The 13,289-nt window shown below is 44.7% G+C and overlaps 1 protein-coding gene across 4 annotated transcripts in view; it reads left to right on the top strand.

The window, feature by feature from the left end:
• Window positions 1–13,289, top strand: part of Septin4 (septin 4) — a 50,626-nt gene that overhangs the window by 34,594 nt on the left and 2,743 nt on the right. For all 4 annotated transcript variants that reach the window (XM_050172684.3, XM_050172685.3, XM_050172686.3 and 1 more), the window contains one exon: window positions 8,164–8,245. In XM_050172684.3, the coding sequence (XP_050028641.1) occupies window positions 8,164–8,245 (82 nt within the window). The remainder of the gene's footprint in view (window positions 1–8,163; window positions 8,246–13,289) is intronic.

Genomic DNA, 13,289 nt, shown 5'->3' on the forward strand with positions numbered 1-13,289 from the left:
AAACATCTTTTTTCCATTTCACGTCGCAAAAGTTTCACCTCGTACTATATGCGGGTTCGTATTATATGCGGGCTTTTACGTACACACTTTCACTCCAAAGCAAACCTTTATTTTTCACTCTTTGACACATGCAGGCCTTTAGTAAAACACAACAAAGAAGGCCAAATCATTGCCTGTTGGGGTAGCATGTAGCTGGTAAGCCTTTCCCTGTTGAGGCTAAGCTTATCCTTCTTATAAAACCAGCAAAACAAAAGTATGGCTTCAGCACGTGGGATTAGTTTGGCTTCAGTTCACCATTATGTTTCATGTCACATTAAGGCAAAAAGGTCACTGAAAATACCCAAGCACCCACATTAAGGTCACTGAAATTTAGGGTCATTTAAGTATGACCCTAAATCTGCGTTGCCATATCGCCACCAGCATTTCAAATGGCCGCCTCGTACGTGTTTCGAGTCTAGCTGCCATAGCTTCCACGTAGCTTCCTCCATTTGCTGTAGATTGTGTGCCTACGTTAGCCCACCATCTGTCTTTCTGTTTTCTGCATTTGCTGCATGGAAGTGCCTACTGCAAAGACATGCCGAATTCATCATAATGCCACATTTAAAAGGAAAACGATCATGTGTACGGAGACAGACGGAAATCGAGCCGCATAGGAATTCCCAAAACTTGTTTGAGGCTCAGCCGACAATCACTGTTTAGTCTCGCGCATGCAAGGAGGAAAGTGGGGACGAAGCACACAGTCTTCCATCACACGCAAGGTACTGGGGGAAGGGGAGGAACAGAGGGGGGGTTCTATTTGACGCAGTTGCATGGGCAGCCATATTTGAAAGCGATCTGTGATGTGTACAAAGTGCATTGAGTCCTGGTAGCTTTGTATGCACAGTGCTTCTGACGCTTAGTTCGTGTTGAAGCGAAACGCAACATGAAGGTTGATTTGCTCACTCCTGCTGCACTTCCTCACTACAGCGTTTTGATAGCGGGTTTCCGGGGTCATCGAGTGAGACGCGTTTATGTTTGCATGTGCGTATGTGACACCATGTTTGTTAATTTAGTTAGTAAGCAAATGTTTGCAACTTTATATGGCCGGTAAAACTACTATCCTTACTTCGTATAGCTGTCTACCAATTTGCCATCACGATCGAAGCTTTGCCTTTCGTGCAGAACTGTAACTTTCTTTTTATTGCGATAGCACTTATGTGGACACTGCAGGCGCATTTTGTGCCATCGCAGTCAGGTTTCATATGAGTGAAAGCATGTGAAGGTGAGGTAGCGAACGCGGTTCAATTTCGCGTGCGCGAGTGAGGAACCCGGCCTGGAAGCTTGCCCTCTCCTGTAGCGCGCGAGGCAGCGGGGTCAGGCAAGGGAGCAGGGGCATTCTTCTCCGGTCGCTGCTAGGGTGCCTTCATGTCCTTGCCCGCCGCTCCGTACAGAGTGGAGACAACCGCGGCGTCTACTACGGCAGTGGCCACGCGAATCGCGGATGCCATAGTAGACGCCTTTGACAGATGCCGTAGGGACGCATTGCCGATGCTCGTGTGTCGTGAAAGCAATCTATGACGTGGCCAAAGTGCGCGCCTGCGTGGGCCTCACCTTCAAAACGATCTACGATGTTTGCACAGTGCGCATAGTGCCGGTAGCTTCATCTGCGCTGTGCTTTCGACGTTTTATTCGCGTTGATGTGACAAATGCACTGAGGTTAATTGGCTTACGGCTGCTGGTGCGATTCCTAACTCCAGCGTTTTCACAGACAGTTCTCGCTGTCATCGGGCGAGATGTGTTCATGTTTACCTGTGCGCGCGTGACATCGTGCTGGTTAGTTTAATTAAAACACGTTGACTGGCTAGTTGATTTGAATCCATGATAGAATATGTAAGCACGACTGAACAAGGACGTAGAAAAAGCACACACAAAGACAGCACTGTCTCTGTACGTCTGTTTCTTTGTATGTGCTCGTTGAGTCACGCTTACACATTCTGTCATTGTTAATTTAGTTAGTAAGCGAATGTTTACAAGTTCATACAGCCGATAAAACTACTATCCTTACTTCGTACAGCTACAGTGAAACCTCGTTAAATTGTAATTGGCTGGAGCTCAGGAAACGTATGTTCTAAACGGTAGTACTGCTTAACCGAAATAGCATGAGATCTTCCACTTTCCTGTCAAAAACGAAGCTCAGAGAGAGTGCGATGAAAGGTGAAAAAAACATGCAGTATTTATTCACTTCGCGCGACAAAAGGTTTATTTTCATTTAATGCCGCGTCGGCCTAACAGCGACGACCGCAGTCTCAAAGTTACCGAAGCTGCGAGCCAGCTTTTCAGCCGGCCGCCTCTTCTTGGCAAGCACTCGCATGGCAGATTGGTGTTGCATATTGGCGTTGCATATTCTCTGCACGGGCGCAGTAGCGCTGCAGATGTCGCAGGTTGCCTTTTTCATTGCGGAGTGCTGTTCTCATCACGACGATTGCATTCATGAGTCACAGCTTCTCCCACTGTCGGGCCTGAATTGCCTGTGCTGTCACTTTCTGTGTCATCCTCATCACTGTCGCAAGACGACACTTCGGCAACAGAGTCAACGATGGCAAAAAGTCGAACCTCGTAGCCGATATGTCTTTGCAGTCACAGCAGTGCTGCCGAGGAACTGCTTCGCGTTCCTAATTCCACACACCGTAGCCAACAGGAGATCCCTGTCGCATGCCAGCGCCAACTTCTTCATGTCATGTTGGATAGCATGAACGATTTCTAATTTTTTTTCTATGCTGAGCACCCAGCGTTTTTGTAATCCGAGCTTCGGCATGACGCAAGCAACGCGAGTCCTTGTTCGCACGACACCACAATGCTCTTTGGCAACAGGGGCTAGTGTACTCTGACACAGTGCTGAAAATGATGTTGATGTCGATGTGGCTTCATGTGCAAAAGCACAGGGCGCTTGGAGGCCATTGTTCTGATCCATGGTTTCAATCTCTGAGGCTTGTTGTTATGCCATGCAACCCGATGGAGGCGATGCACTGCCATGTTTGCGCGATGAAAACTGGAAACGCTACGTGTCAACCGACACATACGCAGCAATGGTATGGTTTATACGGATACAAAACACATTATGTTCAATGGCCGCTGAGTCAGGGATTTGACTTTACCACTGTTAAAATGAAACTACTGTTTAAGCGGGTACAGTTTAACAAGGTTTTACTGTATCTACTAATTTGCTATCGCTATCGGTGCTTTGCCTTTCGGGCGGAACTGCAAATTTTTTTTATTCATCGCAACTTTAGTGCACTGGGAGTAAATCTGTTTTTCCAAATTAGAAAATGTTGCATTTCTGTATGGAAGCATGAGGTGTATGGTACCGTAAATTACTTTTATTTTGGTTACAGAAAACGGGTGCATGTCACAGTCGAGAGCGTTTCTTTTTTTTTTTTTTCGGTCATGAAAAATGGGCTACGCGTTGCAATCGAGGGTGCATCAGAATCAAGTAAATACGGTACCTTATGCCTTGGCTTACATTTTTATAGTTGCTAGATTTACCAGCTCATAGGCTCCAGGTACATGCTTGAAATGCCCGAAAAACTGCATTAAATTGAAACCCTGGTACAATATTGTTTCACTGCGAGATGAAATACATGGTTTTCAATCGAACTAAGATTGAAAAATGAAGATAGTTCTTTAATCACAAATTTTCCATTAAATTAAGCTTTAATTAATTACATACAGGAAAAAAACTGACTCTGCGATGCTGGCTTCATATTGGCATCGTTCTCAGAGAGCCAGGTCGCTTTGAAGACGTGTCCGGCTAGCACCGGTCCTTCTGGCAATGATTCATTTCTACTTAGGTAAACAGCATGTAAAAAAAATGTTTTTCTTTAGTGTTACACAAAAACATATTCAATCAAAGGACTTATGCATAGATGTACAATTATAGGAAACACAAACTATTGACAAACCTAAAGTTGGAGGAGAGACAACAAAATGTGTGCTCGTGTCTCTACAGTTTGTCGTCTGTTCTAGCTTTTCATCACTTGATTATGCACTACAGGTGAGCAAACTTTATTGAAAGGTTTAGTAAAGACAAATGAAAATTTTTTATGAAGATTTTATTTTAAGACAGCTTTATCTGTGCAGCCATATCCACATTTAAGGACAAGCCTGGCTCTACACTAGCCAACACGAGCTTTACATACCCATATACTGTCGTTCCCATGTCAGCACTGCACCCATTAGGAAACTCGCATGGACGGTGCCAACATGTTTCCCTCTGGGTAATATTGTAAGAAATTCTATGACTTTAGGAAACATGCCTTCTGGGTTTATTTTAGAAATAACATCGGACTTGTGCCTTGACAAATAGTGCAGACCAGAATTTTCATTTGCCAAAATTTACTTGAGAGTCTTCTTATGGAATGAGTGCCTGGGAAGCTTGTTCTTAGGTTTTACATAGTGGACCATGCCACACATTTGATTAAACCGCAAAAATTGGCAGTAATTTGGTCTGTTGTACAAGCTCATCAAGCGATCGGAACCAGTAGAGTGTTTGCTTCAGATTAGCATTTCCCATGTACCGTATTTACTCGCATAATGATCGCACCCTGAACTTGTCACAGCAATATGTTGTGTGCCAAGTCTAGCTAATGATGATCACGCTTACCATCTGTCGAATGCTACGCAAACGACTCTTGAAGACATACCAAGCAGTCTACACGCACTCAACAATCTTAAGCAGATGCCGCATTTCATTCTTTGCATCACTTTCTGCACTTCCATGAAGAAAAAAAAAGCTACAACGAAACTTGCCTTGGCTTTATTATTTGTAGTCTTTACAATGGTTGTTGTCAACAACAACAAAAAAGGCGCCTTTCGATTTCTCTCGTCTGCACTCGTGGGCGTGCAACAAATCGCAAGCGGCAAGAATAGTAGCCACGTTGACATTGATGCGTTAGAAGTGTACCCTATTCATATGCCGACGCTTGTAACACAGCTAAGATATTCGCCCACCCTTAGCGGAACGTGCCGTATTAGGATAGCAGTGAAGACAAATGCCGCAGTTTCCGCAGCATGCCTGCCATGTGTTTCTATGTCATTGGCAGCTAAGCGTGCCCATCTCCGTTTCTGTCCCCTCAAAGTGGACATGGCTACGTTATTGTCGCAAACTTGCCGATATTATTCATTACTGATACAGAAAAAACCATTTCAATGCCTGTAATGAACTCTCAAGAAGAAAAATAATCGCATTCGGTGCGTTCGGCTTGCTGCGCCGGCCGCCGTTTTTGTTTTGGTGTCCCTCACTGACAGCGGCAGCCGCCTGCTTGTCATCCCGCAGCAAATGTGGGTTGAAAAAAGAGAATGTTTCTTTTCGTGGGAAATTTAACCCGCATAATGATCGCACCCCTGAATTTGCGTCAATTTTTTTTTACAAAAAGTACGATCATTATGCGAGTAAATACAGTACTTCCATGATGAAGAACGCTGTATACTGTTGTACTCGGAAGCACCAAGGCAATAGAGCAGCAGTTTTTGAAAAACACCGATAAGAAGTAAAAGGCAGCATTATCATTAATTCGGGATAAAAGAACTTCATAATGCAGCACAAATGACAGATCGTTAATCTAGTCAGTGCCTTTATCTTGGAACAGAGCCCTTTTAGTGGCAAGTCGAGAATTGCAACCAATTTTATCTGGTACGCAATTTCTGATTTGCAAATTACTGCGTTAGAAGAACACCGTGCATTGAACATGCAAGAAAATTTATATATTTGATTTCTTTTTGCCACCGTAACTGATGGTGGGCTTCACACATGTTAATTTTCTGGCATAGATCTTCCAATAAAGAGATGCATACATAATTATGTCTTAAAAGACAAAAGAAGCTGCATACTTGCAGCAGAGAATACAGTGCACATGGTATTTGCGAAGCCATTATCATTAATTTGCTGCCGACATTTGCCATGTGAAACAAGCTGCACTTACTGAGTGTGACTTTTTAATCGTCTCCTGGCTCACTCATCTATGGAAATGTACAACAGTGGAGCAACAAGTAGCTCTCATTGCGTCGTCGAACTGTGGTGCAACGGTTCATTTCAGCAAAGCTTAGAGAGACTGCATGAAGGATGCAACAGTCAACATCGTCCTTCGAAGCACTTTACTGTGTAATTAATAGTCACATTATCACAACATTTTTGGGGACGTAAGCGGTGTAAGGAATTGGTACTAAAGTTTGTTTCTGGGCTAAAAAGGGTCAGCAAAGCATCAACACTGATAGTTCAAATGATTTGATTATTAAATGTAAATGTTTATCTATTCTATGCCTTTCGGTCTCTTTTTCAAATTGAGTATTCACTCATTTTATATCTTATTCGTATTGTATTTCTTGAACAATTAGTTCGCCCTCGTCTTATTTATCGTTGACGTTTGGTTGACCCTTCCGTTTTTGTTTCTGGAAGTGGCTACTAGCTAACCAAATCACAGATATGTAAAACCCGTGTGAAGTCGGCATAATAATACTTGTCTTCAAAAGCAGAAAAATTCAGTGCATGCAGCAAAAGCATTCAGCATGCGAGAACATCCAGCATACTCCACACACATGTGTAAATTAACACATACTCAGCAGATGGCGCTAGTGGTAACAGATATTTTTCTGGACCTTGTATTTCTTTTATTCATATCAATATTTCTTGTTTGCTTTTTTTTTTACATGCATGTATGGTATGTCAGCACTGTTTTATCTCACATGGACTTTGGAATGAAAGAATGAAAGAAGAGCATGTGAGGAGGAAAATGGAGGAGGAGGCTACAGGGAAAGCATGAGGCAGAAAGTGGACGAGGAGTGGAGGGGAAATTGCCTGCACAGGCGCCGAGTTGCCAGCGGCCACAGCATCACGTGGGTGATCTCATCTGCACTTTCGAGGGGGGTTAGGGTGGCTACGCTCGTCCGCAGTGTCAACTGCTGAGGTCAGTCCACGGTACCAGCATGTGTAAATTGTATCACTGCTGCTGCAAGGGGTGATGGCAAACGGCTTTGAGTAAGGCTCGTTGCGGTGCTCCCTTGGGTGTCGTCGCCACTCACAATGGTGGCACGATTTCTCCGCAACAAAGGACCACTCTCATCATTGATGGAACGAAAGCGCAAGAAGAAAAGCGTAGTGCCGCACAAGACGAGCTGTGCAGCGACAATGGCTATGTTATGGCACCAGAGTAGCGCACATCATCTTTGTGGAAACAAAGTGCGCTGCGCACACCGTTCTCTTCCTAATATAAACCTATATAATCATAATACAAAATATGGACACGCAAAATGAAGACACGTAGAGAGCTGCGCTCATATTTCGCATTAGGGAGTATCGTAATTATCGGTGAATTTTTTGGGTCTTGTAAATACTGTAGACTAAAGTGAGCACATGTATGTAACTGCGTTCATAATTATATTGCGCTTAGTGGTACACAGATGAATGATAGGGACAGCACACGGACGTACATCCGCATGCTGTCCCTATCGTTCGTCTGTGTAAACTAAGCATACTATAATCATGAACGTCCACCAACTAGCACCGTTGATTGCTTTACTAAATATATACAACTGCGGCATTGGATCTTTGATACAATGAAACAGGTGCACACAACTGCATTTCCTGGTGCACATAATGCTTTTGCAAAAACTTGCTGCAACCACGTCTGTTGCCTGCTCCCAGGCATGCAGAAAAGCAAGCAGAGTTGTCATATTCAAGCTCGTTAATGTTGCGCGACTTCTGCTGTGCATGTAATCTCAGCTCTCTTACAACAGTACACCCAGCCAGCACACATGCCCTGAGCTGCTAAGCTTGTGGTCTGCACGACAGTATCGCCAAGATATTATCAATCACAATGTAACAAAAAGCCTATGTTGCAGCTCAGCAGTAAAACTCTTTAACGAGCTGGCTACATTAATGTGCAAGAGATAGCTGTGGAGTAGCAATGCAATTATAGAAGTAGTTGCATATAGCAAGGACAGACAGCACTGACTTGGCCCTCCAAAAAAGTAAGCATGTTGGCAAGGCACAAAAAGTTGAATTGCTTGAACAATGTGCTTGGTTGTTGCACCCTGTTCACAAGTTTTCTTTTTTTTTTCATATCCTTATCAGTGAGCAACTACCTGTGCATGTGCACCTCTATTTGTGACCCGTATATCTGATGCGTGCAGGAAGCAAGGCAGAGATTCGGTGACAACCACATACGACGGAATATCAGAAGCTGACCGCCTGCTCCAGATGAAAGATGAAGAAGTAAGCATTTTGCCCTGACAAGAGTTCACTGCTTGTTTTGCTTCCTGTGGCCCCACTTTTTCCCATCTGAAACAGTTGTGCCTACCTCAGCACTGGGAGGGTCGATAAAATTTTACAGTACCAGTGCATATCAGTGGTACGGATTCGCAATATTGCATAGCACACTCCATTATGTAGCAAGCTTATTCAAATCAACAATGGTTAGCAAGAAAGCAGAGAGGAGTGCACCGACAGAAACCTAAAATGGGGAAAAAATTGCCTGCTCCCTTTTACTCCCTTAAAAATGAAACTCAGCAATTTGTGCACTCATACCATGTTTAGTATGCATTCAGATCAGCCACGTGTTCCTTGCTAAAGATGACTTGCTGCTTGTGGGCATAAAGTCGTGGGTGCAATTCATGGTCGTGGCAGCGGCATTTCGCAGAGGCTGCAACGCAATACTGCTCGTGTGCTGTGGGTGCACCTTGAAACAACCTGCTACACTGTGGCATCTCTAATAGCCCCATAATTGCTTTGGGACATGTGAACCCATCAGTACATAAATGCCTGTGTCCTAGCAGTTATGAATCTGATGCTCCAGTTGACCATGTCATCATGGTGCTGGCAAACTTGGTGCAGTAAGAGGATTGAGCACCAGGTCTTCCTGCAGCTCGAACGTGACATCTGTTTGGTTTTAGAATAGAGTGAGAGGAAATGCTAGAGCACATGATACAGTGGAGTGCAACCCTTAATGCAATAGCTAATTTAGAGGAAGCGCACATATTCCACTGGTCATTTCATATCCACTTGCTTTGTTTGTGATAAAGTGCTCTCTCTCTCTTGCTCCACTGTCGGGGCACATACTCAGCTGGAAATTCACTGGCATGCTGCATCAGTTTCGCCTGCAGCGATGCTACTGCTGCACCAATTGCACTGAACTGTACCGAGATGCAAACCCTGGTACATCCTGCTACATTTCAGTGAAATATGAGTAATCTGCGCCCACCCTGCACTGAAAGGGTTGCTCGGGCTTTTGAAAATGGAGTTAAGTCCTCAAGCACCATTTCCCTGCATCATAGAAAGTGGCATGGCGTGGACTAGCGGCTGCATTAGCTCCACAATGGACCAAGTCCGGCCTCTCTCTAACCGGTGTTTCTTCCGTCAGCTGTTGCCTATATTCAGTACCTTCCACCCCACTGAGCGTGGGTTGCTTGGTTGACGAGATAGCATTGCTTTTCAGGCTGCAGCAAGCAATCGCGCTGGCACCGAGCCAGACCTTGCACTCCATTCCTGCACATATGTGTAAAACTGTGACTGTAGTTTTGGATACTGGACAGTGTCTCGCTTGATTTTTCATACACAATGTGCACAATATCATGGACGTGCCAGCAATGAAATATTTTTCCATTATTCAATTCATCGCCCATCCCTCACTTTTGTTGGGGGATAATGTCACGGCATTAGGAGCGGCGTATGGCCACTACAGTCGACTCACATTACAACGGACCCTGATAATCTGACAAAATACGTCCGTTTTATCCAAAGTCCATAATATCCGAAATGCCTCACTTCCGAAAATTTTATCGCAATGTCTAACAACTTTCTTGCAAAGAGTGAGGGACGAACTTCCAATGTAAAAAAAAAAAAAGTCGCTGTTTTTCCCACACGACGAAGCATCGCTTGCGATAGCAAATTAAGCAAGATAAGTGCTGCAGCAGCAGTAAGCGAATTGACCTTCGTGCTGTCTCGTTTCAATGCGTACCTAACGTCGAAAGCACAACACATACGAAGCTGCCAGCACTGGGCGCACTTTGTCCACATTGCAGATCGCTTTCAGTATATCAGCCGCCAGAGTAGAACCCCCTCTCTCTCGCATCCTCACCCTCCGTGCCTCGCGGGTGAAGGAAGACAGCGCGTTTCCATGCCGCCATCCTCCCTCGCGTGTGCAATATCGAGCCGTTATCATCGGCTGATCTTCACAAGTCAGTTGTCAGCTCATGTCGACATGGCAAAAGTAAGTTTTATACGCCTGATTTTGAAAAAAAATGCCGCTAATTTTGTCCGCTGTAGCTGATACTTCGTTGTAGCGCGGACCATTAAAAGCGAACATTGTTGCATTAAAAAATAGACAGAACAAACTAAGGCTGAAATATGGTCTGTTGTATCCGAAAGTCTGTTGTATGCGGGTCCGTTGTAACAAGTGTAGACTGTACTAAGATTTTGATCAACACTGCACCAAATAGTAACTGTTGCTGCTGGATACTGACGAAGCACCACTGTTTAGGTCTAGCTGCATCGTGTGGCCATGACAAAAATTTGCTGCCAGCCGATCTAGTGGCAGGCAGCAGGTCGTCGTGGCAAGATGGTCTCTAATATGTTTGGAGCAGTAAACCGCATCGGTGATTAGGCATGAAATCACGGGCCAGACCAGGTGGCCAGAAGCCAAGATTGGGTCCGTGGGTGACATGCCGGCAACTACCACGAACGCTTTCGGGAAGTTTGTTTTTGCATTTACCAGACAGAATGGCGAAATGTTGCATGTACGCAGCAAGCTCCAAACTGAATTTGCACATCACAGCCTAATTTGACTGCATTGCATGGAAGTTCGGGCGCATATAGGCTGTACTTTGCTACAGCACACGATGCACATCGAGCTGTGTGACAAGTGAAAGCAAACCACCACCATCGTGTTGACCATCGCGGTATTTCAAATAGACAGTAGCACAGTCAACGACCGATAATTCAGACTCCACGAGGAACGTAAGTAAGTCCGAACTATCGAATTTCCAAAAAACGAATCTATCCAAAAAATAATATTTTATCTATGTTATAAGGCCCCTGTAAAAGGAAGAAATTATCAATTCATTGCTACACGCACTTTCGCTTACGTGCAACCAAGTGCACCTGTATTTATGCCAGTTTTGTATAGTCTCTGTACGCCGATGCAAGGACTGCAAAGGCTTGAGTCAGATGTACATGTGAAGACTCCAGAGCACACGGCACATCATCATCATCAGAGTTAGTCGCAGTTTGACGGTGAGAGAACTTGCTCAATTGTTTCGTCATCGTTCAGTTTGGCGCACGACAACACTGCGCTGTCGACGTCTGCAAAGTCTTCAGATGTAGCAGCAGCAGAAATTGGCACACCACAGCCTAGCAGATCATCAATGATGTCAGCATTTGATCTCATTGTGGTAGGAAGCAGTTCAGGCTCTTCAGTTGCATAGCCAAGCTCATTCGGGCTGTGAGGGCATCGTTGGTGCCATTTGACTCGGCTTGTAGATGACTTCAGAAGAAAGACTTTTTGGAGCCAGCAGAGCGCTGTCTGGAACGTATACTGAACAAACAAACAAACTCGCAAAAGATGGAAAAACACTGTCCGGAAGGCAAATTCAACAAAAGAGCAGACCATGCTCCGGAATGGGGCCAGAATAGATGTGATGATCGCAGTCATCACGAAAACAATATAAATGCTTACTACGCCAATCCACCATTATTTACTGAATAAATTCAGAACCTTTTGTTCTGCTTCAGACAAAATCATTGCAGAAGCAGCAATTCTCGCCAACTCGTGACTGATTAGCGCTTGCAGCCGCGAGGGTATTGTGACTTCCTTTGCAGTGCAACCCATTTGGCCGTGGCACAAGACCCACATCTTCATCCGAGCAGACATGCCTTTCACTACCGCATACGCACCCAGTTATTTTCTCGTCAGTAAGCTAGTCAGCGACAGATAATTCGTCCATTGTGATGTAGCCACGGGGTTGATGCCCGCTTATGAGCCACAGTAGAATCACTCTTCATCTTGATGGCTATCGCATGTTTCTGGCATTGGACTGCGTCAAAATGGTACTGCATGCCGCAATCGCTGTCGACGAAACTGCAATCACTACCGATGTGATCACGAATGGTGACTGCGTAGTTCTGAAGGCATGCAGCATGTGACCAACGCGCGCACTGAGGTAAAATGTAACTTTGGCTTGCCGTAACCGTTACGGATGAAACCGCAGCCATTACCGATGCGATCACGCATGGAGATGATGATATGTATGGTGTTTAATGGCACACGGGCCAGCTATGGCCAAAGAGCACCAGGATGCATGGTGACTACGCAGTTCTGAAGACACATGGCCAACGTGTGCACTGAGTTAAAACTACTGCTCAGCACGACCACTGTGGACAAAACTGCAGTGATCGACATGATTGTGAATAACGGCCATGCAGTTCTCAAGGCACGTGGCCAAAGCGGTGTCATGTACGGCGGTAAACATGTAAAAGCACAAATAGACGTTAAGTGTTTGCCCTTTGTGTCGTTCCCGTAAACTGTACAGTTTCCACTGATGACTAGTGCCGCTTTTGCGTTTTGTGGCGCTCGCCATGGCTCTGACTGTTGTCTGAATTAACCGGTTTGCAGCAAAATACATCCGAGTTAAGCAAGTGCTTGACGCAATTAAACAATACACACACCTGCCTGCCAGGACAAAAGGATGGCTCCAAATTATTCTATTTTCTGAATTAACAACACTTTACTGCAGACACCTATTTCGGTTCATAAATGTACAATTTCTACCCTGAGGTAGCAAATGACTGCAAACTAATATCTGACATTCTAACCTTTCATACAAGCAATGTCTAAGTGCGATTCAGCCTCTTCTTTGTGTGAAATAATTGCAGCAGTGAGGTGTCAACATTTCATTTGTCCAGCATGGTACTTATGTCCACCTGCACTTTGCCTTCACATTAAACTATGTGATTTACTGTTCCAAAGCAACTCATAGGTTATGAGAGATGCTGTACTGTTGAAGAATCACCTGGAGTTCTTCAGCATGCACCCAAAGCACTATAGATGATGTTTTCCCATTAAAATTCTGGGGTTTTATGTGCCAAAACCACAATTTGATTATGAGGCACGCCGTAGTGGGGGACTCCAAAAATGTGGACCGCCTGGGGTTCTTTAATGTGCACCTAAATCTAAGTACACAGGTACTTTCACATTTTGTCCCCTCAATATGACCTCCTGGAACACGGCCTCCATGTCCAGGAGTCAAAATGCCTGACCTTGTGT

This window comes from Dermacentor andersoni, chromosome 3, assembly GCF_023375885.2.
Source record: "Dermacentor andersoni chromosome 3, qqDerAnde1_hic_scaffold, whole genome shotgun sequence".
Taxonomy (NCBI): Eukaryota; Metazoa; Arthropoda; class Arachnida; order Ixodida; family Ixodidae; genus Dermacentor; species Dermacentor andersoni.